A 27,091-nucleotide genomic window follows, 5' to 3' on the forward strand; every position below is an offset into this window, starting at 1 on the left:
GGAATTATCCCATTTGCTTGAGTATCTAGCAAGTTGAAACATTTTAAACTTTCTAGGCAGAGATTTTTCCATTATCTCAAAGCAAAGGGGATCTTTTTTCTTAGTTGGTCTTTTGATGTGGGTAATAATCACTTTTGCTCCAAGATTTTTGTTTTTGTTCTCTTCATATCACGCCATCTCCCGGGTATTGAACGCGAAAGGGTTATCAAATTTGTCCTTCCTTGGTAATCATCTTGGGGCAACCTAGTCTTCCCCCACAGTTGTACTCTCCATAATTTCTCGGTATTTTTCTTTTTGAAGATTACCTTTGTTCACTTGTAGTATACCACATGCCTTTTTCCTCTCCTAATGTTGCACTATTTTGGGGAGAATCTTCTGTAGAGGGTTAGACTATAGAAAAGTCTCCCATAGTTCCAAGTGAGTAGTCCCTAAGAGAAGACTAACATCTCTTATTCTTAGGAGAGTGATTGAAGCCAACACCAAATTCCTTAAAGTTTGTGGAAGAGAGGCATAAGGGACAACACTTTGCAATAGCCTTATCATTTCTTAAAGCGCTTACATGCTTTCCTTGTGTTGTTTGCGTAAGGCCTCGTAATCAACAAGAGGCACAGTGAGCTGGACCAAAAGTCCTCGAAAGACTAGTGATGAGGGTCTCCCATAGTCTTTGAGAAGGTCCAAGAGATTATGCTGTCGAAAGTTCAGTTGTAAGGGTTTCTTGAGGTCTAGTGAGGGTCTCTCAAGGTCTTTGTTGGTTCTCCAAGGACTGAACTTCCTATCCATTGTGACTCTGTTAGCTAGTGGTGTCCCTCGTTTGTGTCATTACTTAACAGTTTTTGGACTTTTTGATTATCTTCCTATAAACGATTCTAATTGTTGTTTCTTAAATACAATAATAAATTTATAGTTGTGGATGAGTGTCCATCTCGAGCCTTAAGTCTCTAGGAGGCCTGCATAAGAGGAAACAATTAGGGTCACAAGGTGTCTCCCGCACGAGCCCTCCGATTCGTGCCCTCCGATGCTTAAGGTAGTCTCTCTCTAAGTGAAAATGCAATAACAATAAAATTGTAATTGAACTAGAGTTCTGAACGTAACTCAATTGGAGAGATTTTTCCCTAATTATAAAGAATGAATTCGACAGGTGGATGAATACCCACATATCTCGATATTACCTATTATGGATTTTCAAGCAAGTACATTAGAGGTAAGTTTAACTCATTCTTCATAGTCTTATAGCATGAGTAGTCTTCCAAAAACTACATCTAAGAGGCCTGAGAGTCTATTGGAAAGGCCTTTCGTTGTAGGAGAGAAAGGCTTCAGAGACTAGGTCACGAGAGGCTTTTGGGGACTGTAACACCTCACTTCTTCGGAGCGTAAGGTAACGTAAGATTACGGGGATATTTTTTCCAATCAACAGAAACTCAACACAAAATCGTTCCCCGAAGATCCCGTTACACCTTCTCAGTATATCAATTATGAACCATCAATAAACTAAGACAAGTCCATCATCTTAAATGCGGAAGCTAGATTGAAATCTCAATAAATCATAACCGAAACCACTTTATTCATAATATAAAGTCGAACCAACGTTTACATGACGTCATCAAAATTAACAACATAATTGAAAATGACATAAAGTAAAGTATCCACTAATTGCCGTCACTTCTCGACAATTCTTTTTCCCTTCGCACTACTGCCTTCACTTGGAACGTTTGAATATTTTAGGGACAAAGTCTATTTTAGATGATGAATCATCTAAGTGAGAGTTCAAAAACACATTTTTCATGAATGAATGCAAGACATGAAATAAACCAATACACCCGATAAGCCCTGGCCCAAGAGAATCCCAAGCGCTTAACCCTACCACGGGAAAAGAGCAATCTCTCTAAAAGTTATGCCACCATATAGACACATCAACACGACGCGATTCTAGCTTTAAGTGGGGCAAGTCAACGCATATCTCCAACATCGTGGGAACAATCGTTACCAACTCCTAGCCTAGGAGGGTCACATCAACGTAAGAACCCGGCTCACCACATTTACGTTGAAGATTATGTTCCCACTCTAAGCATCCAGCAACCACCACACAATCTCAATTCCAAAATTTCACATGGACCACCTAGTAATTCTAGTGCAACTTCCCTAACCAAACGGGCGGCACGGAAACCAAGATGGCTATCCTGGCATGCACATCAGCACAAGATACTCCTATTATTCCGTCACCCCCTTGGAGAATTATGGCTACACTATCTAGAAAACATCCTAGACTGACATTCCATATGAACAACAAAACCCAAGACAACACCACATTTCACAATTCAAAGAATCATATAAACAACAGTTTTATAAAATGTAATGCACAATTTCAAAACATTTAGGGACGAACCTCCCTCATAAACCAACTGTTACCGATTATCGTTTGCATGCAACAAAATCATTTTGCATGAAATCACAACACATATAGATAGAACAACCACCAAGATTTTAGGTAGAATACTCACCTCAAACGTATTCGGATCGCCTCGATCAACGTGCATGACCTCGATTTGCGTGCCAAATCACAATCACCCGAACTTACACTCAACCTTGAGCCACAATACTCTCTAAACACCATATTTAATTAAAGAGTATCAAAAACCATTTTTCCTCAATTTTTTCATAATTTTCTCTATTTTTCTCCTAATTTTCACCTCGATAATTTAGAAATAATTATTTTTCAACCTTTTTCCTAAATATTTTAACACAATAATTCCTAAAATAATTTAAGAAAAATACTGGAAGAAAAATATCAAAAATGCCCCTGCTTATGCGCCCTTATGCGTCTAGCGCGTGGCTGTGCGTGGAGTGTGGCGCATGTAGCTCACGTTCCACCTTCTTCTCCGATTTTCAGCCGTCAGCGACGACTCCAATTCCAGATCTGAGGGTACCCCCTTGTAGCCCTTGCTTAGTTGATCCTAGGGGTACCGGTTTCAAGCTGAAACACCACCGAAAAGGGCCCCAAATGGTTGGTTGCAGGCGCGGCGAGGCGGACCGTCTTGGGTTTTTCGGTCAAGCTCAAACAACCACCAAAACCACTCCAAACGATCCCAAATGCTCCAGAATCCTTCTCCTTGCTTCAAGGATCGAAAGCCCCTTAACCATTCTCTTCAATTCACACCAAAACACGGGCGATTTTGTTGCCAAAACATTGAAACCCTCAGCCCATTTTTATACCAAAAAATCGGCCACATCTTAGCCAATCAACGGACAAACCTTGGTCCCCAAGCATCTTAGCATCGGATACAACCTCTCCCAAGCCTCCCTCGATCGTCCCATCACCGAAATCGACGGCCACGTGTGGTGGAAGGCTGCGGTCGAATTCCTCCCTTGCGTTCACACTGCCAATTTTCCATTTATTACACTTTAACCCCCTAGTTTCTTCAATTGACATTTTTGCACTCTCCATAACACTCTTGATAAATCCAACTATACCACTAAGGCCCTCAAGCTTTGTACTATTAATTTTATCCTTGAAATTCGCAAAAATCTATCATCTTGACCTTCATCGGGCAAATTTAGAAAATTACACTTAAGCCCGGTTGGTCAATTTGACATTAAATCCATTCGTTTCAACCCGAAATCACTCAAGAATTGTTCTATATATAAAATATTGGTCCTCAACACGCTCCGTTAACTTTCCAGATGATCCTTAAGTCGATTCGATTTTCTCAGCTCGATTGACAACTGTACCGAAAACTGTTCTCGATCCCATTTCTTTTGATGCCTAAAATCATAACTCGAATTACTCGTCAATACCATTATATTTTCCTTAATCATCTAGGGTCTGGGGTACTTCCTTCGTTCGTTTCGGCTTCTTAAAACTACAATAATGTACCCTACAGCCTCATTTTTTTGAAGATTCCATTTATGCCCTTCATAAAATTCTATTTATAGCCTCAAGTAATTCCCAAGTATTACAAGGACTCTGGGAGAGGCTTTCGAGATGGGTTACTTAGTCTTTTTGGAGGATTTTTTTAGGGTGAGTCGAATAGATTTTCTAGGATATGTTCACACGGGGATCACTTAAGAAACCCGTGAGTGACCTCTCATCCGGAAGACCCTTAAAGAGTCTCTCGAATACCTTTTTTTCACAAGAAATTCTCTTGATAAGTGCTAGGCCACTTTCTTTTGAGCTTTTTCCTTTTTGGTCTCTTTTTTTGAGGTTGGACCTATTCTAAGATACAACAATACAAAATGAATGAGGACTAATCTAAATAATTTTAATATAACTTAATGGTAAAATTGAAATGAACTTTAAAATTCTTTTAAATTTGTGCTTTGAATTATTGAAAATGAGAAAATGAAAGAATACTTGTTTAATTGTTTTAATGTAATTTAATAAAGGTTTTCTCTAACTAAAATGAATATCTATAACATTTTTATTTACTAAAACTTTTCAAATTATTTTAAATTTGTTTAAGCCTTTCATTTGGAGAATGAAAAAAAAAACCTATTTAAATTATTTATTATATAATTTAATAGATTTAAACTCAATGTGATTGAATAATATTAAAATTGCAATTTTTTTTTTTGTAAATGTTGTAATTTAATGTGATATAGATGCTCTAAGTTGAGCTACATATGTAGATAACTTGAAAAATTTAAATAACAAAAAACACAATATTACTTTTTTTTTTTTGAGCAAAAGTTCATTAAATGATAAAAAAATCCAAAAATTCAAAATAATTCTTTGGATTGAAAAATGTAAATTTCTCCATAACCCAGGAGGGATGAGGGGTTTCTCATACTAATGCGCAAATTAAATAACTTAAATATTTAAAAATTCCTCAAAATATTCCAAGCAAAGAATAAGTGATTATTTATAAAAAAAATTCTAATTCTAAAAGAACAAAATATTAAGATAAATATCATCAATAAAAATCATAATTCTGAATTAATTAAGATTACTCTATATCCCTCTATAAATAAGCAAACATTCATTTCTAAAAAAATATGTCTCCAATACTAGTTTCAATACGATTTTCATAATATTCAGTGTTGGATTTAAGTATTGAAATATTTGCACGACAACCTCTCTGCATATTCTGATTGTTTTCTTTCCATGCTTAGTCAGTTTGACAATGACGTTTTCAGTTAAATAAATTTATTATTATAATTCGACAACAACAATTTTTAACTTGGTGTACTCTTCTCGTACATCAATTGTTGAAAGCATTCAAGAATAATTTTGTTATGAGTCGGCGAACATAATGTTATTGTCTTACTTAACCTTAAACCCTTAAAACCTATGAACTCCGGCAAAGCATATAATAGCATACCATCAAACATCTGGAGGCTAATCACTGTTGGCTAATCACCAAATTTGAAAATGATCAAACCAATTTGTTCTGTACAATAAAGTCTCAATGACAACTGATCAAAACTACAATAAATCAAACGGGAACCATTAGGCGCAGCATCACATCACATGTATAACATTCTGAATAATAAAGTTAGCAGCATCAATGGGAACTTCCATTAAAGCTACCAAATGCTAATTAATCCTGATCGGGCTCTTTCGTTTTGGCCCCATGAACTCCATCCACCGGTTGCAACGTCTGCACAAACACATAATTTTTATTTCCATCAAATGCACCATTTTTTACTTCAGAAAGAGAATAGAACAGAAATCGGCCTCAAAATCCTTTCAAACCCACCAAAGCAGATATCGTTATTTTATCATTACTCTTTTATGGGAGAAGAAAGATTGTGAATTCTCATGAACTAGACTTGCCGTTGCCATTGTGACATTTTATCAAACAAGTCACGGGCAATACAAAAGCGTGAAAAGGGCGAGAAAAGGGAAATACTAGATCAGACTTGAACATGTTGTGGACGACGGAGGCGTCGGTAAGAAGCGAGGCAATGACGACAACACACGACCATGCCAACGACGGAGTACCTACGGGCTGCCTTCCTCCTCCAAATTTTCGATTCATTATTTCTCACAAAACGCACCACAAGAATTATACAAAATACTTATTAATATTGTGCAAGCACGAAAGTCTATAAATATTAAATTTATTTTATTTAAATCATATTATATTCTATGAGAAGATAATATCTTTATGATTAATTCTACTAAGTAAGATTCATAATCTATGATGCATGGAAATATCTTCGGGCTTCATTTTCATATTTTTGAAACGCTCATCTTTTTAAAATGTCAAAATATATTTTTGAGTCGTTTCTATAATCTCAAAAACATTTTATGATTGTTTTGTAATATTAAAAAGATATTAGAAATATGTTTCCAATTTAATAATGCATTTTTGTTCATGAAGAGGTTAGGGATAAAAAAATTCCATCGCTAACTCAAAAGTATTAAATTTATTATTTATATTATATTTAATTATTTTTTAAATTTTAAAAGTACTCTTATCTTATTTCTATTTTACCTCTCTCACATTTTCCATGGCTCCTATGTTTTCTTTCTCAATCTATTATCCCATTTCTCCTTCCCTTCACCCCTTTCTTTCTCTAGTTCATTTTAACTTTTGATCATGGGGGTTTAGAAAAACTTTTGATCATGGGGTTTAGAAAAACAATTAATGCATAACCCCATTGTGAGATAGGGTTTTACTAAATTTTAAAATCCTATCTCTCCTATGAGTTTGGCATTGAACCCCATCGCCTTGGAGGTTAGGCTCCAAATTGGAATCCCATCTCATAATGGAAAAAGACTAAGGAAGATTGAAGATAATGAAGAAAATAGGACATTGGGAGCACTATAAAGCTTTCACTTTGTAAGTTTGTTGTCGATATCATAAATTTAAACAACCTATAATTCATCCTCATCATTGGTGATGAGAGGGAGAAAGAAATTACTCCATTACCCATATGGCCCTACCAATCACCATGTGCCACATGTACCAAGGAAAGCCGATTGAAGTCACCATGTGTTTTTACCTAGGAGCATTATGTGTCTCATAGATTTGACATAGCTTAGATTTGGATCAATTGTTGATATAGAATATTCAGGAAGATCTAATCTATTCATTTGAACTTGGTTAACTAAAAATCTCTTTAGTAGATTCGGTCAATAGAGAATCTCTTTAATATCTCAGAAATTTCTATAACCACTCGAGAATCTCAGCCTAATGGCTAAACTATACTTTGAATGTCACTCCACACCATTTATAAATAGGAGTGAATTCCTAAAGGTATAAATATACTAACAGAAACCTGTTTTATATTTGCTTACATTTTTCTTATTGACTTAAGCATCGGAGTTTTCTTGAGGGATAAAAGGCTCACCCTTACAAGTACTAGATTTGAGGAAACATTTAGGTGATCTTTCAACATCATCACTAGCGCCCTAGTTGCCGATTGCTTTTCTTTGCTTATTGAGTACTCTTTCAAGCTGAAGTCTTTTTCACCATGTTATCTAGAAGGAACCACTCGCAAATCGCCACTAAAGAAAACAACAATTCTGACCCGAATTAGGGAAACCCACCTGTGGGAGGAGCAACCCATTCAACCCAATTAGATTTTGTGTCAGTAAATTCTTCATCGGCATGAGATGGAATATATAAATTTTCGTCAGATTCTTTTAAATTTCGTTGATTCAATTGTGTTGTCCTAGGGCTTTTCTAAATCGGCAGAGTTCACAGTTAAAAATCATTTGCGAATCTAGGTAATTAGGGCTCAAAACAAACACAAATGAGAAACATCCCCCTTCCCCTAAAAAAAAAAGAATATATATAATACTTTAAATAACTAAATCAATGTACATTAGTTGAAGTAGAAACATGAAATTGTAGAATTGGCAGATCAAAGTTTAACATGAAGATATATATAATCGGAAAGAAAATATACCTCAAGAAAGTAAAACGGGCAACAATGGCTGAAGGGGGAAATGGAGGCAGTGCTAACGCTGGCAGATGGTGGATGGCAAATAGTAAAGGTGACGAAGGAGATGACAACAATGGAGAAAGATGTTGGACATGACGAAGGAAGAGAAAAATGGTGGAAGAGACGACAATGAAGGTGATTGACAACATTGACAATAAGATAGCTGAATGATAGCCAAGGTAATGACAAAGGAGAGGGAGACAGTCAGCGAGAGAGACAATTTGGGATTTGGGAAAAATTCAGAAGGAAAAGTTATGGGGAATAAGCCCCAATTTTCTTGTAAAGACAGAAATATTCCATCTCTTAAAGCTTATTAGATAATTAAAGATGAAAAATTTCATCTATAATTATTACATTTAAAGTTGAGACGGAACTAGAGACATATAAGTTTTTGTCTCTAAAAGGTTCCATCTCTAAAATTTTGTGTTTTTTCGTCTCTAAAACTAAAATATAGAGATGAAAAATTTTTTATTTCTAATTTTTTTTTGTCTTTTCCATTTGCAATTAAAAAAAAATCAAATATTAAGATTTTAAACATTATCTTTCAACAAAAAAGTGATGTAGATCTACATCCTTTGTTGATTTAAGATTTCAAGAGCTATTACTCCGAGAGATAATTTAACATTTCAAATAGATATTAGGTGGAGAACAGAGATATAGATCTACATCCTTTGTTGATTTAATATATAATATATAATGAGTTTAGAGCTCCAGGATAAGCATAAAAATAGAAAAAAAAATGCTGGCTCTGAAGATTTTAAACATTATCTTTCAACCAAAAATGGGACAAAGGTCTTTTGGTGAAAAGTATTTATGATAAGGAGACGTATGTGAGAAGGTTCTTTAGTATTTTTAAAACACAAAAGGATAACAAATTAAGGGAATAGATGTAATTTTAGAAGAAGAAAAAGAAAGTTGACCACACTTGGTTGACTAGCCTCAAGATTGGTCAACTAATGGCTCTTCTCAGGAAGAAAGAAAAGACTTTTGTGATAATTTGGTTGACTAGATGATACATCCGGTCGACTAGTTTAATTTGCACCAGACGTTCCCAAGATATACTGGATGCATTTGGTTAATCATGTCTTGCATCTGGTCGACTAAACTAGATGTCTAATAGGATGGGATAAGTTACGTTTTCTTTTGGTTGACTAAATATACCAAATTCTTAACATAATGCACACCATCTCAAAATATTATTTTTTATCAGAGATAGGATAAGTAAAAAATATTAAAGACGGAAAAATTTTAGTCTATAAAATTAAAAATGGTTTAAAGATAGTATTATTTTAGCTTAATACATCCAAAAGTCCCTAAACTATTACAAAAGATGACATTCAGTCCCTCATCTAAAAAACCTCAAGTTTAAGTCTTTAAACAATTAAAAAACTACTCTTTTAGTCATTGCCGTCAATGCGAGTAAATAGCTCCGTTATGTTTGTCCCAAACCTATACACACACACACACACACACACACACATATATATATATATACACCCGACTCTGTATACATATACATATATATACAAATACACAAACACACACAGGGTCGCGGCTATGGTAGTCACCACCAGCCGCCATGGCCACGGCCATCACCCATCCCCCCAACCATGGTCGTGGCAATCACCCACCCCTCAATATACACAAACACACGCACACATATGGCAGTTATGAACGCAGCCGTCACCCACCCACCATGGCAACCGCGATGAATGTGGTTATCGTTGCGAGAGAGAGAGAGAGAGAGCTAGCTTGCATAAAGCCTTCAAAATAGGCCTCACCACACTAAGGACAGTTCAAAAGGCGGCTCTGCAGCTTCTGCTTTGCTCTCTCTGCTTTGTTGTTGTTTCCTTCTTCTCTTCCTTCTTTCTTTCTTTCTCTACACCCAACTTCAGTTGTCAACTGTTGTGAAGTCTTTAAGATTCATTGGTTTTCAGTTTTTTCTTCCGAACCCAAGAAATGGAGATGGAGGTGATGATACTGTCGCAGGCGGGGGATTTCAACTTCGACAGTGCGTGCACTTCTCTGTACATAAGCGCGTCGTCCAATCCCCAGAGCTTCGAAAACTTCTTCTTCAGTGCCCCCACCAACCCCACCCGCTCCTCCTTCTTCTTCTGCGACTCTGCCACAGCGTCCGGGGGCGATCTCCCTTCCATGATCCCCTTCAAATGGGAAGAGAAGCCCAGAATTCTAAAAACCAAGAAAGATTGACAACGATTTTGAGTTCAAGTTCAGCGGGTCGTTGGAGCGAGCCTCGGTCTCCGTCGCCGACAAGCTCTTCGACGGCGGCAAGATCAAGCCCTTGAAACCGCCGCCTCGCTACAGTTCCCCGATCACGACTTCGCATATTCTCCCAAATCACCGATTAACAAGAAAGCTCTCAGAGAATCCCTCTCGCCAAGACACAAGAAGAAGGATTTCGACCCCTTCCAAGCTGCGATGGAACGGGCTTGCCAAGAAAACGCAAGCCAGGAGCGAGATGTCACGCACCTTAAACGATGCGTGATGTCACGCACAAACGGATGTAAATGGTAAGGACTAAAAAGGTATATTTTTAATTATTTAAAGACCGAGTCTTAAAGTTTTTTAGGTGAGGAACTGAATGTCATATTTTGTAATAGTTGAGGGACTTTAAGATGTATTAAGCCTACTATTTTCATTTATAAGCCTTATGTGATAATTTTATCAAACTAGAATGGAAATAGACATTTCTATCTTGAAGCCTTTCAAATGTCTAAATAGGAATTTAGATATTAATATGAATATCTAAACTCTTTGGATTATGTTTAGAAGTCTAAAATATGGCTTTAGATGTTTGGACCAATTTGTAAAGATGAAAGTCGAAATCAGGGTAGTTTAGACATTTATTCAAACGTCTAAAAGGGTTTCCTCGTACACATGAACATTGTTGCGAGAAACACACTTAGTGAGAGGATATTTGTTCTATGGGCACTCGAACCCAAATATTTCATCTAATTCTCATATGTTCAAAACACTCATTTTTGTTTGAGATTTTGTCTTGATTATCTCTTTCATTTTCAAAGAAGTCCAAAAGTTAAAGAAATGTTGTAATTTGGTTAAATGATCTTTTATATCATTTTTTATTGTTCCATGTTTTAACTATCATTTTAATCTATGTTCACCTGATAGTTTTTATTCTTTGAAGATATTATCATACTTGAAAATTAGTTTTACAAGTATTATCTTTTCTTTATTAATTACATTTGATAGCATTCTAATGAAAGAAAAGGGTACATGGTGAAGACATTTGACTTTTATCTTTATTATCTCTACTACCTAGTTGAGGAAGCTATCTATTAGAAGTCTTCTCATCTTTCAAATGGAAGATATAGAAAGTTTAACAATACAAGTGAGCTATATTATGTTGAAGCAAAGAGGTGTGTTGAAACATGAAGAGTTGTGACTAAATTTACTCGTTATCTTCGTATTAAAATTTTTTCATGGAATTTGTAATAGTTGCATCAAGAGATTGTCTTGTTTGCAAAGCATTTTATTTTGAGATTTTCTACCTCTTATGCGAAGGCTATAATTGAGATTACTAACTCTTGAATAAAAGTTAGAGATTGTTTTATAACGAAACTTTAAAAGAATATTTTGAAGAGAGATGACAGAAGCTCTTAAACTAAGTTTGGGCTTCTTGGGTATAAAAAAAAAACTCTATGTCTCTCTAGTTAAACCTTTAAACCCTTACCTTGAAGACAAAGGAAATAGGCTCTAATCTTAGGTATAAAAAAACCCCTATTTCCTTTTAAGACACCATAAATATTAAAACTAGGGTTTTATAGATTTTTCATGAAATTTAAAACCCCAAAACACTAAATATGTCTTCTTTTCTTGCTAACCAAGGGGTTAACTCAATGTTAAGAGGCAAAAGGTGTAATTGGAGGTTTACTCAAGCCCCAGCCTTACTATGCCTCTCAATGGGCTTGGGATGGCCCAAACCCAACATGCACTAGACCTAACCCAAGTCCATTTATAATAGGCCTTAACCAAACCCATTAGACCCAAATTCTTTAAGCCTAATTATTAGATAGGTTGTATCTGGACATGCCCATTGGCTCAAAATTAGACCAAGACCCATTTATTTGTTCTTCACTCACAACAATCAATTGGACTAAGGTTGTTTGTTGTTAGTGGGTCAGGTTTGACCCAGACTCAAACCGTTCTAAACTCGTGAGATCCAAATCCATTTAGAACCTAGAATCGTTGGATTAAAAAAGGGTGGGTAAGTAGAAATGAGAGGCTTTACCACTTGCGTCAAATTCTAACGTAAAACTTGTGAAATTTACCACTTACGTCATGTGATAAATTTATCTTTAGATAGATACAATGTGGAGCTAGTAAAAGGCCACAATCGCACTACGCAGACGAGTTGAAGCATCCCAATGAATCACTTGGATTTGAATCTATGGATTGTTATTGAAGAGAAGTGTTGTGGGGTCCGAGTCTTAACTCTCAATCTAAACCCAATCCATGAGGTCAGATGTTTCATTTGAGTTTGGTATGCCATAAGTTAGATCTCAGTCCCAAAAATTGAGATTCGTGATGTCCTTTAATCTTGTCCCAAGTTTGAAATGTCCCTGGCCATGTATCCTTATTTCCATTCATCAGGCTAATGAAAAATAATTACATGAATATATTGATAAATCTAACTTTTATCGGAAACATAATAATAATAATAGTAAATTAATTAGAAGTATCAAAAGAAATTATTCTAATATAGTACCTAGGAGACAATAAAAATAAAAATGCTCTAAGTAGCTTCCTTTATTGACATTTATTGATGAAGAATTTGTAATTTTAATTTAAATTAAAATAAAAAAAATAATTACCAGAAACAAGGGCCCAGACAATCATGGATGGACGCTAAGACTGTTGAGCTCAAAGGTTTAAGTGATGGCCATTAAATCCACCCAAAATATTTGCTTGGGGACCAACATCATGTCGCATTCTTCTTATTAAAGAGAGTATGTGGGTACTCAGTATCGACAAAATGAATAGCAAAATAATGAGTAACAAATGGTAAATAATGAGTAATAAATGGTGAGGGATCAACTACTACAAATGGTAAATCATCTAATGTAGTAAATAATTTGGGTCTCATTACCAGAAGAGTATGGGTATTTCTTGCAAATTTATGGATTGTTCAATTTAGGGATTGAACTCAAAGTTTGTCATTTGGAATGAAAAGAGTTGCATAAGAACGAAATGAAATTCTATGATTATGATTCTCCTAGTGATTTTTTAGCTGTCAATCGAGAGAATAAAAGAACTAAAAAAGATAAACCATACCAAGGGCAGGCGAGGTCGACTGGCCGAGCAAGCAGACGAGCAAGAGAGAGGGAGAGAGCGAGGGTGAGGGCGAGCGCGAGCCCTAGCAGAGGAGCAAGAGAGATGAGGCAGAAAGCGAGAGGCAGCGAGGGTGAGAGAGATCGAGGGCGAGCGAGAGCAAGAGATATCCAACGAGGGCGAGCGAGAGCAAGAGAGACGTAGAGAGCGATGGCGACTGGCGAGCGCGCACGGACGAGCAAGAGAAATAAGGCAGCGAGGGTGAAAGAGATTGAGGGTGAGCGAGAGCAAGAGGGGCCGAGCCCTAGCGAGAGTAAGAGAGATCCATTGAGGGCGAGCAAGTGCAAGAGAGATGCAGAGAGCGAGGGCGCTCGGACGAGCAAGAGGCAATGAGCAAGAGACAGCGAGGGTGAGAAAGAGCGAGAACGAGGTCGAGAGAGGAAGAAAAAGAGAAGGGGAGAAGGGTTTGCAAGCAAGGCAATTGGGCTGGGGTGGGCTAGGAAAGGGTGGACTGGGATGTATATAATATATGTATTATATATATTATACATATTATATTATATATATAATATATTATATATATTCGATTTTGGTTCAAGTTTTGGTTTGCTTTTAGTGAAAATCATAACCAAACCATACCCATTGAAACAGTGTCTGATTTTTTTTCAAACCAAACTATTACTCAGTCAAACGATTTTTAACCACGTTGACCGGTTCAGTTTTGATTCGATTTTCCATAATTTCGATTGTAATTGCCATTCCTACAGCTGTACTCAACCATAAATAGTGGAAATAGAAGGCAAGAATAAAATAGTACCCTCATTTTTTTTTTTTCCCATTTTTACTACTATTCTTCCTTTTTTTTTTTTTTTTTAATTTTTGAATGTAAGGGTTTTTGTTACGCATTGCATCATTAACAGGGGCAGATCTATCCTGTCTGGGCCCTCACGATAAAATTTAAATTTATAAAGTAAAACTTCGAATTATTTAGTAATAGCCCAGTTCAAATTGAGTCCAGCCCACCTGCAAACCCTTCTCCTTCCTCTCTCGACCTCGCTCTCGCTCACCCTCGCTGCCTCTTCTCTTTTGCTCGTCCACTCGCGCTCGCCCTCGCTTTCTGCTTCTCTCTTGCTCTCGCTCGCCCTCCGGCCCTCGCTGCCTTTCTCTTGCTCTCGCTCGACCCCCCTCGCCCTCGCTCGCTGCCTCTGATTCAGGTTTTCGTTTTACCCCCCAAACTTCCAGTCTCCAGATCTGCTTCATTCGAGCCCGGATCTGTATTGCTGGTGTGTTTTCTCTTCTTTGATTCTCTCGACTGACAGCTAAATCTAGATAGTTTTTATGTTTTTCGGCCATATTTTTTTTTACCTGTTTATGCTTGATTTGTTGTTGAAGTCTCTGCCTTTTTTCAGCAAGTTTTAAGTAAGTGATTTTTCTAACTTTGTGTCTGCTTTCCTATTTGATTACTGCATTTAGTAAGGAATTGTCGTGGCTGGAAGCCTGGAATTCGTTATTGTGAATCTGTGATTGAATATTTGAATCGACCATACTTTTGCCTTCTCTTGTTTGAACTCTAGAAATACAGTTGTTGTATTGGCCTTGCATTTGCCTCAAATCTTGAGTTAAATATTTTATTTGTTCGATTATTGAATTGTGCTATTTTTGTTTGTGTCTTAGAATTTAGGATGGAACAACAATCTTCCGCGAAGAAAGGAAAAACATTGTTATCTTTTTTTCAGAAAGAGAGATCATCATACTAGTGAAAGTACTTCAATTCATAGTGTGGAAAATCAATCTAGTGAATTTACATCAATTCCTTCAAGTTTGTCTCAATCTAGATGAATTTTTTGTTTCAAAACCTCATTGAGCACAAGTTTAATGAAAATTTGTTGTACTGATTTTTTGGTTACATAAGAATTTTATTATATTAAGTTTTTAAAATTTCAGCCCCCCCCCCACCCCCCCCAAAACCTACATTCCTGGATCCGCCCCTGAACATCAACATGTGAATTTTTATGTTTCAGTTTCCTTGACCTGAGGATCTTTGTTATGAGCTGCTGTGCTTATCAACTGTTTGATTTCTGCAGGAGTAACCATTCACAAAAAGATGAGTTTGATTTCTCAAAATGTACTTCCTAATGACCAAATTGAGGAGATTAAAAGGAAGACCTCTGAGAAGCCTTCACTCTCAGATGGTGACAAAATAAAGAAGAGAAAGAAAGAGCAGAAGGAAGAGGACATACAGATGGTAATTCATCAGGAAAAAGAAATGAAGAAGTTGGAGAACTTTTTGTTTGGTTCTTTGTACTCCCCAGTTGAGTTTGGGAAGGATGATGGGGAGGAACTGATGAACGTGCCTGGCAAGAACTCTGCTTTGTTCTTCACAGACAGGTCTGCAGATACGGTGGTCTCTGTTTATGAGGAGAATGTGATGCTCCAGGAGAGTAGTAACGATGAAGGGAAAGGAGGGGAAAGGGAACCTGTATGGGTGGATGAGGAGGAGAAAAAGATCAGCATAAATATAGCTAAAGTTAACAGATTAAGAAAGCTGAGGAAGGAAGAGGATGAGAATGTGATATCAGGTTCAACATACATGTCCAGATTAAGGGCTCAGCATATAAAGTTGAACCCAGGAACAGAGTGGGCCCAACTTGATTTGCAAACTGGGTATTACAGCTCTGATGACGAAGATTCTGGTAAAGAAGATGGGATATCTTTGGCACGTGGTTATAACAATATTGAACGTGTTGATGAAATTCTCCAAACAAATGAGGACCTTGTTGTGAAGAGCAGTGTGAAGCTGTTGCCTGGACTCCTTGAGTACTCAAGATTAATAGATGCAAATGCTGAGGATCCTTCCAGTGGTCCCATAAATTCAGTTCAGTTCCATAGGAATGCTCAATTGCTGCTTACTGGTGGATTAGACAAAAAACTGAGGTTTTTCCAGATAGATGGCAAAAGGAACACAAAAATACAAAGTATCTTCCTAGACGATTGTCCTGTTAGGAAGGCCGCTTTCTTACCTGATGGATCTCAAGTGATTGCATCAGGAAGAAGAAAGTTCTTCTATAGTTTCGATCTAGTGAAAGCAACTGTTGATAAAATTGGGCCCCTTACTGGGAGGGAGGAGAAGAGCTTGGAAGTTTTTGAGGTTTCACCTGATTCTAGAACAATCGCTTTTGTGGGTAATGAAGGATATATCTTGTTAGTCTCATCAAAAACAAAGGAACTTATTGGAACGCTCAAGATGAATGGGACTTGTAGGTCATTAGCTTTTGCTAATGATGGGCAACACTTACTTAGCTCTGGTGGTGATGGGCATGTTTATCATTGGGATCTGAGAACAAGGGCTTGCTTCCACAAGGCTGTTGACGAAGGCTGCATAAATGGTACAGCTCTTTGTACATCCCCAAGTGGAAGTCTATTTGCAGCTGGTTCAGACAGTGGGATTGTGAATATTTACAATAGAGAAAATTTTTTGGGGGGCAAGAGAAAACCGATGAAGACCATTGAGAATCTAACCACAAAGGTGGATTTTATGAAATTCAATACAGATAATCAGATATTGGCAATCAGTTCTAGCATGAAGAAAAATAGCCTTAAGCTAGTTCACATTCCATCATTTACTGTCTTCTCTAACTGGCCTCCACCAAATCGAACCCTACATTATCCCCGATGCTTGGACTTTAGTCCTGGTGGTGGTTTCATGGCTCTAGGAAATGCAGCTGGAAAGGTCTTATTGTATAAGTTGCATCATTACAACCATGCATGAGGCAACTATGAATTATGTATTTTCATGAAATTTTGTTCATCACTCAATTTCATGTTTAGGATGCTCTGTTACCTAAAAAGTAGAGCAGTTTAATACATTCAGTCTTTAAGTCTTGATGCTTTCCTCTTTTATTTAAAAGAAAACGGTCATTTGACCTTTTACACTCTACCTAGCAGATGTTTGTTGCCCTTTATTTTTTCTTGAATTATTATCTCCAGTTCCGCTCTTTGGTGGTTCTTCTCACGGATGATGTGCAATACTTACTGACTGTTTATCATCTCACCTCTTTCAGGTATGGGAATATTTCTTCCTTTAAATATGCAATATTTCTCTCAACTGTACCTTCACTTTTTCGTGGCTTGCAGATTTACTTCTTTATGTTGGATTCAGATAACCACTAGATCTAGATCTCTAGATCTATTCCATGTCATTTATTCACTCACAGCTAATGTTTGGCTTTGAAATCACAAGTTGAGTTGAGTAGTTGAATTGGAATTGTCATTTATTCATTCACTGCAGTATCATCAAGATAATACTTGGCCTTGCTTGGCTTTTGCCCAACAGTACAAGCAAATATCTCAGGAGCTGGCAATGATGGGCCTGAAACTGTCCTTCTGCTTTCAAACATGTCCTCGTCTGATCTGTCATCCCCAATGCACATTACAAAATCTGGTGCCCCCCCTCTGTCGACCATCATTGATAGAACCTTATGTGCCACCAACCCTTTGCTCACTCCCTGGGCAATGGAAGAAATCAATTGGGAAATTTTGCTCAAAGATGCAAATGTTTAATTGAATGCACGTGTTTGATGAGGGTGAGGGGGGGTTGTTTATACTTGTGGCTTGTCTTCAACAATATATTGGCCCCTATTAACAACTGCCGGTTCATTTGCAAGTACATTTTCCAAATGATCCAACAATTCCTTGGCTTGACAGGATCCAAAATCAGGATCTGCATGTTGATGGTGCCACACCAAAGCACTCTCTTTAGTTTCTATATAAGATCCATCTGTTGCCTCCATATATAGCTTCGTCACTGGTTCCACAATTTCCTTCCACTCAAGGTCTGAAGTTGGGGGACCGGATTCCCAGTCAGTGTTTTTGTTCATCCTGCAACAAGGGAAAACAGAAGTCACAACAAAGAATAGTCGAACTTTTTTTAACTTTAAGAAAAAGGCTTCTGAAAAGTACCTTATGAAGTATCCATGTTCCGCAGCTATTCCCAACCTATCACAAGGGGCAAGCCACTCACTCAGTGAGCTTCTTCCCCTCCCACTAACAATAAAGACTGTTCTTAGGATCATTGCACAGAATATTCAGAGTAGTCACAACTTCAGTGCTCAGCGTTTTAACAATAGAGCTTTGGGGAACAACAGTACCATCATAGTCCAGAAATACTACCCCCTTCTACTTGTCCTCTTTATATGCTGAGACAATGTGGTCAATAGACAACTTCCTAAAATTTGGAGAAAGCGAAACTACTCAAAATCCCAGGCCTAAACCAATTCCCCAGTAGCGCTTGCTGTAATGACCTTTGCATGCTCTCTCCAAATCCTGAGCAAAGCTGCGAGCCCAATAAGCCACATCATGAGAACTAACATATCGGTAATGCTTTTCATGCCGCAGGTGTTTCTCAGAATCAGGTATGGTGATTGCCAAATGCATGGCATCGGTGACAGAATCAATGTCCCATGGATTAACTCTAATTGCCCCACTTATAGGAGAGCACCCTACAAACTCTGACACAACAAGCATGCTTGTGCGAGGGGAATCTGTCTCAATCTGCATGGCTTTATCCATAGCCATGGAGCCTTGCCGGCAAACTATATACTTGTAAGGAACCAAATTCATACCATCCCTCACAGCATTCACAATACAACATTCTGCCACAGCAGAGTAGGCAGTTTTTTCACATCGAGCAACAGGGCGATCAATCAGAACTACTGGCTCATAATCTGGAGATCCATAAGCCTCATTGATCCTTCTTGCAGTCAAATAAGTCTCTCTCTTAGCTTCTTGCACATCCTTCCCAGAGCTTCTTGCAGGATTCACTATTTGAACTAAGACCAGTTGGCCCTGCAACTCCTGATGCTGCTGCAAAAGCTGTTCAAATGCTAGGAGTTTCAGACTGATACCTTTGAATATGTCCATGTCATCAACACCAATGAACACCCTTTTCCCCCTGAACTGTTCCTGGATCTCTTTTAACTCTGATAGATGTAGATGAAAGATTCAATACAGATTCAAGTCGACCCATATGAATACCTACAGGGAGAATTTTAATGTACACTGCCCGTCCAAAGTAATCAAGCCCAATATGTCCGCGCTTAGATTCATAGTGCAGACCTAGCATTCTTCTGCAGCATGACAGGAAGTGACGGGCATAATCAAATGTGTGGAAACCAATTAGATCAGAATTCAGCAATCCTTTCAAAATATAATCTCTTACTAGCAGAGTTCGATATATTTCAGATGAAGGGAATGGACTGTGCAGAAAGAATCCTAGCTTGACTCGGTTGTAGTGCTTTCTCAAGAAAGTAGGTAGAATCATGAGGTGATAATCATGAACCCAAATATAATCCTCCTCGGGGTTAATTACTACCATAACTTTATCTGCAAATATTTTATTTGCAGACACATAGGCCTGCCAAAGCGAGCGATCAAAGTGATCACCATGGTCAGGGCACATGGGTAGCATGTAATGGAAAGGAGGCCATAGTTGCTGTTTGCAGAAACCATGATAGAATTTCTTTAGAAGGTCGGCACACAATTAAATTTGTCAAGAAGTTTCTGGGCAACTTCTTGCTCACTGACATCTATTTCAACCTTGAGAGAACCCACATAAATAACATCAGTCTCAGCTGAAAAGCCATCCTTCAATTGCAATAGAAGTGCATCCTCATCCCAGCTGAAGCACCATTTCCCACTTCCTGCATCCCTTTGAGCATGCAAAGGTAACATGTTTGCCACTACAATTTTCCTCTCTTGATAAACTGATGAAGTCCCCTCTGAATCGCCATCTAAGTCAGAGATAATTCCAGGAACTGTCATCACTCTTGGAAGAGATCTAGGAGTTTGAGGGATGTCCAGTAGATCACCAGAAACCAAATCCAGAAGGTTGGCACATGATCTTGAAGCCATTACTGGTAGAAAATGTTACCCCAAAGCATCTGGTTCTGCTATTCCAGTACATAGATTAAGCAGCCTACGAAACAAAAAAAACCACCTTCAGCATTTGAATGAGACTGCAAAATCCTGCCTTAGCACATAATCTACTATATGATCATCACCACATATCATATAAAGCATTTAAAAGGAAAAAAATGAAAAACAAAAAAGATTAAAAACACATTTCAATTGCAGTATCAATTACTGGACAATTAATACAGGAATGCATTAACATTGAATAACCCTATTGATAGGTTTCAATTCCACAGTTCCCACTGCAATACTTACCGACTGTTTATCATCTCACCTCTTTCAGGTATGGGAATATTTCTTCCTTTAAATATGCAATATTTCTCTCAACTGTATCTTCACTTTTTCGTGGCTTGCAGATTTACTTCTTTATGTTGGAATCAGATAACCACTAGATCTAGATCTAGATCTCTAGATCTATTGCGTGTCATTTATTCACTCACAGCTAATGCTTGGCTTTGAATTCACAAGTTGAGTTGAGTAGTTGAATTGGAATATATGAACATTCTAACTAGGTGTTTAATAAATCAAAAAAATGACCAAAGTGGGTTGAGTTAAATGAGTTGTATATTAGCTTAAACTCAATCTCACAAATTCCTTATGGTTGAGTTTAAAGCCTTTGAATGTATGTAGAGTCAAAAAAATTTCAAAAATCAATTTTGTCCTTACAAAATAGGCAACACAAGTTTTGTTTTATTTTATTTTTCATCTTTTATTATATATATATAAATGATAAATCAGACTCTCTCTCTCTTTATATATATATATATATATACATGCTCTCGTGGACATATCTTTATAATGATGGTATAAATAAGGGTTTTTGTCTGTCCAGTTATTAAGATTTACTTACGACTGAGAATGAAATTAGGAAATAAATTGGGAGTGAGAATAGAAAGAGAGGGGAAAACCAAAAAGAGGGAGAATTTAGAGAATGAGAGAGAGAAATAGACTTTAAACTTATTCATAGGCTATTTAGTCTCACCCTTTAGTCTATTTATAGGAAGTTGCATTCTTTTAATTGGTAGCATCTTCAAAGAGAGTATCATTTTGGAGTATTAAATTACTTATTTATAATTTTAAATAATATTATAGTACTTTTAAAAAATAAACCTGCTACAATAGCAGGTGCCAAAATATGGGTATCATTTAATATTTTAATATTTTTTATCAATATTTTATAATAAAAATTGAAATAAAATAATTAAAAATAGTAGTTTGAGTTTGCGTCTCTTCCTTTTTCTCTCTTCAGTGGTTGCAAAAATGGCATCCCAAGATGGTTGTTGCTATTTTGCAACCTTATATGTCACCCCACTGGAATGGTTGATTTTTAATCCGGAATGTCATTTTGACGGTTATAGAAATGGCACCCTAAATGCCACTCCCATTGATGATGCTCTAACAAACTCAAAAGTACAATTCTAGAACATTTAATGGTACAATAGGAAAAATTACATATAAAAGAACAATTACTCCTATTGCTTTGGGGTCATGACACTGCCCCTTTTTAATATAGCCATCAAGGAGGCTTCAAGCAATGGTCTAACTGAGACTCAATAGTGGGCCTTTTAACTATTGTGTTCCTTTTATCACAATGATTTTAAGGATAAATTTTATAACCATCTCTTATGATTATACGTGTTTTTTGTGAGATCTTTTATGCTTTAAAATTAGTTTTAAAAGTTCTTATGCTTTCAAATTTTATTTTTTGTCCACACCCTTCCATCAATTTCAAGAGTTAACACCATTGGTTTTGATTCAAAATGAGGTAGTCTTGCTTTTATAACTTTAATAAAATTTGAATTAAACGAATTAATGTATTAAATTCTGATTAAGTTATATTTAATTAAAATAAAAATTTAAAAATCCAAGCAGCCAATGAGATTCCAACGAGTAAATAAAAATTTACTGGTTGGTCCTTTTAACATAAATAGAAGTAAATTTAAGTAATATTCCTTTTAACATAAATTCCTCTGTTCTTCATAAATAGAAGTAATATTTTCCTTTTTAACATTCCTCCTCCTCAAATGGCACTTGCTAGTTTGCATAGAGGCATTGTGCTCTACTTGCTCTTGAGTTTTATTATCTTTTAGAATTCCCTCATCAGTATTGGACACGGTTATCTAGTCACTATTTATCATAAGAAGGGGAGTGAATTGGATTTTTTTTTTTTTTTTAAAATAAAAATGTAAGTATTTTTGAACATAAATAACTTTAATTTTTAATGAGTTTGCTTTGTTGATGGATGTAGATGGATTGGTAAAAGCACAATCAAGTATAAATACATAAAATTTTATAAAAGTCTTGGGACTTTTAAGAGAGATTATGTTGTCTCTTTTAGGGTAAAGTTTGAAGGTTTCATTATAAAATAATAAAGAGTCACCTATAAAGCATGGGACATTGTGAAGAGGTCACCATGTTGATGATGCCCAACATTGCTCTTGTCATTTACAAAAGATATATGAGGGAACACGTGCGGCGAAGACGAATGGTTACTCAAAAGTCTTGAACACTCTATTTAGTATTATTTTATTGAATAACTATAATTATTATTATTATTATTATTATTATTATTATTATTATTATTATTATTATTATTTGGTGGTTATTAACTTTGAATTTGGTGGTGCTCTATGAGAGGAGGTGAGGACAAACGTTGAGTGTGAGAGAGTGATGAATGGGAAGGAGGAGGAGGAGGAGGGAGAGTAGTCATTGAATTTGAAAGGCGGAAGGATCTTATCTGGACTCAATAAGATGAGAGAGAGAGAGAGACTCCCCAAGTCATCTCAATAATATGTGGAGAGAAAAAAAAAAAACAAAACTGAAACCGAAAGATATTTGATATATTATATTGTAATCGTTTTCTTATTAAAAATCAAAATAAGCAAAACCTAAATGAAAGTTGCAACCACTTGCCTTTAATCAATTTAGTAGAAAATAAAAACATTGGAACTACACTACACTAGACTTAGACTAGGAGGACTAGGAGGAGGTTGCATAAAAAATTATTATATTTTATATTCCAATAAACATTTAACTTAAGGAAGAAATTTTTGAGTTATTATCAAAATTCACCTTAAACCAAATAAATTACTTCAAAGCAAGCACTTCTCAATTTCTTTTCCCTTTTTAAGTTGTGTGTTGATGAATGGATCATCATCAAATGATTCATCATTTATTAAGATTTACGAATGAATTATTTGAATGAAAAGATCAGATTTCCAATGACTACTACGCAATCATTTATATATAATAAAATAGTTCATTCTTACCTTAAAAACACGTGTGTACACTAGAGTAGTTGAATTTAAAAGTATCATGTATAATAATAATTATCTTAGTACTTGGGATTTTTTAAAATAATAATATTTTAATAAAATTTAAAATATAAAATATTGGATAAAACCCATCAAATATAAAATATTGATTTCCTAACCATAATTAAAAGTTTAATAATTCTAAGTAGCTGCCGTGCCGTGCCGTGCCGTGCCCGCTCTGTATTGGATAAAGAACCCAAAACACTACTTGTAGAACATCATCGATTCTGCTAAATGTGAAACATCATCATCGATGGCCAAATGAACTTCTTACACAACCTACGAGCAGCAGAAAATGCTGCTGCATCCAAACGGGCCCAGAAAGAGAATAATTCGTTCGATGTAATAATAAAGAGAAAAATGGCAAAATAGGGTAGAATCTTAACTAAAATGCAGATAAGATAATATAAAAATTCAATAGTAGACCACCTCCCTCCCTCCCTCCCTACCAGCAGAGCAGAGCAGAGCAGAGCTTAGTCAACTTCCTCGATCTTGGGTCCGGCACCGCTACCGCCGGCTGGAGGGGCATCGTCATCCATGGCACCGCCCATGTCAGGAGCCCCGGCACCCTGATACATCTTTGCGATAATGGGGTTGCAGATGCTCTCAAGCTCCTTCATCTTGTCCTCGAACTCATCCGCCTCGGCCAGCTGGTTGCCGTCCAGCCATTGAATTGCTTGCTCAATAGCCTCCTCAATTTTAGTTTTGTCCGCCGGCGAGAGCTTGGAGCTGATCTTATCGTCCTTGATGGTGTTTCTCATGTTGTAGGCGTAGTTTTCCAATGAATTCTTAGCCTCGACCTTCTTCTTGTGCTCCTCATCCTCAGACTTGTACTTTTCAGCCTCCTGCACCATCTTCTCAATCTCTTCTTTCGACAGCCTTCCCTTGTCATTGGTGATGGTGATCTTATTCTTCTGACCAGTGGTCTTGTCCTCAGCAGAGACATTCAAGATTCCATTAGCATCAATGTCAAAGCAGACATTGATCTGAGGTACACCCCTGGGGGCTGGTGGAATGCCAGAAAGCTCAAACTTGCCCAATAAGTTGTTATCTCTAGTTCTTGTTCTCTCGCCCTCGTACACTTGAATCAACACGCCGGGTTGGTTGTCTGAGTACGTGGAGAACACCTGCTCCTTCTTGGTGGGGATTGTGGTGTTTCTTGGTATTAGAACAGTCATAACACCTCCAGCAGTCTCCAACCCTTGTGACAGAGGGGTGACATCCAACAGCAAGAGGTCCTGAACCTTCTCGTTACCCTCACCGCTCAAGATTGCGGCTTGAACAGCAGCACCGTAGGCAACAGCCTCGTCAGGATTGATACTTTTACAAAGCTCCTTGCCATTGAAGAAATCTTGTAAAAGTTGCTGCACCTTGGGAATTCTAGTAGATCCACCGACAAGGACAACATCATGGATGGTGCTCTTGTCCATCTTGGCATCCCTCAGACACTTCTCAACGGGCTCCATACACTTCCTAAAGAGATCCATGTTAAGCTCCTCAAATCTGGCACGGGTGATGGTTGAGTAGAAATCAACACCCTCATACAACGAGTCAATCTCAATGGTAGTCTGAGCAGTCGATGAGAGAGTTCTTTTAGCTCTCTCACAAGCAGTTCTCAATCTTCTAAGAGCTCTAGGGTTCCCGCTGATGTCCTTCTTATGCTTCCTCCTGAACTCCTGAACGAAGTGATTCACCATCCGGTTATCAAAGTCCTCTCCACCTAAGTGAGTGTCACCAGCAGTGGCCTTGACCTCAAAGATACCCTCTTCAATTGTTAGAAGAGACACATCAAAAGTACCGCCTCCGAGATCAAAGATAAGAACATTCTTTTCACCAACACTGGTTGCCTTCTTGTCAAGACCATAAGCAATTGCTGCAGCAGTGGGCTCATTGATGATGCGCATCACATTGAGGCCAGAAATGACTCCAGCATCCTTGGTTGCCTGGCGCTGGGAATCATTGAAGTAGGCAGGAACAGTAACGACAGCGTTCTTCACAGTCGAGCCAAGATAAGCCTCAGCAATCTCTTTCATTTTGTTCAGGACCATGGATGAGATCTCTTCAGCTGCAAATTGCTTCTCCTCACCCTTGTAGGAGACAACAATCATGGGCTTTTCACCAGGGCCAGGAATTACTTTGAATGGCCAGAGCTTGATGTCGCTCTGCACCGACGAATCACTGAATCTCCGACCAATCAATCGCTTTGCATCTGTCATTATTATAAAAAAACAAAAATAAAAGTTTCAGATACAAGCAGTAGAAAGGAAACAAAGGTTAGGTAAAATAATCAATCAATGACTTTAATCTATTTCAAACAATACAAGCAGTATAAAGGAACCAAAGGTCAAATACATCCATCAATTAATGATTATTTTACGCCTATTCATTTAGCTTCGTCACGTCTCTCTTTACCAGAGTTTGGGAGTAAAGGAAATTAGAGAAAATAACAATAATTACATTTCTGCTGAGTTGCACGAACAACTATATGCAATCAAAATAATTAATTTCAATCAAAAGCAATCAATGACAACATATTAAGGATCCATTTTTCCTAATAAGGCTGAAAAGCCAAAGGATTTATACCATCACGATAGTATAACACGCGCAGATCTAGAATAAAAAGAACGTTAACCCAAAGTAACTTCTACAAAGAGAATTCTTTTCTTGTAAGGCGAGCACATATTTTCAGTAATCAAAACAAGCCTACCTAACAGTTCCCGAGAGCCCCAGACACCAACAAACAGATCTAGATAAAATATGAAATCGTCACGTCCAGATGCAAATTTACGCGAACCAAAAGAACTCCAAGCACAAAAACGTCACAGATCCGAACAATGAAATCGCATTGAGCTCATAATAAGAAGTGCAAGTACTAAAATCAAAAAAGAAGACGTGTATAAATGCTAAAAGCACAAGATCTAAACGAGTGCACATTCCAGGTCGACGAATAGCAGTTAAAAAAGAGAGCATCTTACCGAAGACGGTGTTCATCGGGTTCATCGCGACCTGGTTCTTCGCAGCGTCACCGATCAGACGCTCGGTGTCGGTGAAGCCTACATAAGACGGCGTCGTTCTATTCCCCTGATCATTGGCTATAATCTCGACGCGGTCGTGCTGCCACACTCCGACGCACGAGTACGTCGTCCCGAGATCGATCCCGATCGCCGGACCTTCACCCTTTCCGGCCATCCTGAACCAAATCGAGAAAGCAAAAAACAAGGAGAGAAAATGCGCGGGGCGGCGGAGTAAGAAGAAAAGAAAAGATAGAAATGTTAGATCTAGGGTTCCAATGGAAACCGAATTATATTTTTGCTAAGAGAGTGGCGTGTATATATAGGTTACAACTAGCATGGTTCCAGAATGTTCTGGGAACATCTTACACGGCATTGATCATATTCGTCAACGGCTGCGATCTTTTCCGTCAAATTTGGGGTGCGAACCCAACAATTATTTTATTTATTTGTAGTGGCGCACAAAAAAAACAAAAAACTTATTTATTATTTGGGAAAAATATTTGTGGCGGTGCGAATATATGCTGAATTTTCATATAAGATAATAAAATAATTCTTTATTTTCTTGCTCAGTCTATTTTATTATTTAATACTTTT

General features: G+C 37.3%; 2 protein-coding genes and 1 pseudogene across 2 annotated transcripts; 1 reads left to right on the forward strand and 2 right to left on the reverse strand.

Moving 5' to 3' along the window:
• The first annotated feature begins 14,208 nt into the window (after nt 1–14,208).
• On the forward strand, nt 14,209–17,137 carry LOC127809740 (U3 small nucleolar RNA-associated protein 18 homolog). Its single transcript, XM_052348771.1, has 2 exons — nt 14,209–14,483; nt 15,285–17,137. Exon 2 carries the CDS (start codon nt 15,305–15,307, stop codon nt 16,967–16,969), a length of 1,665 nt encoding a protein of 554 aa, XP_052204731.1. The 5' UTR covers nt 14,209–14,483; nt 15,285–15,304; the 3' UTR covers nt 16,970–17,137.
• Nucleotides 17,138–17,445: 308 nt separating this feature from the next.
• LOC127809738 (probable alpha,alpha-trehalose-phosphate synthase [UDP-forming] 9) lies at nt 17,446–20,275 on the reverse strand (annotated as a pseudogene).
• A 3,433-nt stretch (nt 20,276–23,708) lies between these two features.
• On the reverse strand, nt 23,709–26,794 carry LOC127809739 (heat shock cognate 70 kDa protein 2). Its single transcript, XM_052348770.1, has 2 exons — nt 26,459–26,794; nt 23,709–25,692 (listed from the first exon to the last, which is right to left on the reverse strand). The coding sequence occupies exons 1-2, from the start codon at nt 26,670–26,672 to the stop codon at nt 23,957–23,959; spliced, it is 1,950 nt and encodes a 649-aa protein (XP_052204730.1). The 5' UTR covers nt 26,673–26,794; the 3' UTR covers nt 23,709–23,956.
• Nucleotides 26,795–27,091: the final 297 nt, after the last annotated feature.

Source organism: Diospyros lotus, chromosome 9, assembly GCF_014633365.1.
Source record: "Diospyros lotus cultivar Yz01 chromosome 9, ASM1463336v1, whole genome shotgun sequence".
Classification (NCBI taxonomy): domain Eukaryota; kingdom Viridiplantae; phylum Streptophyta; class Magnoliopsida; order Ericales; family Ebenaceae; genus Diospyros; species Diospyros lotus.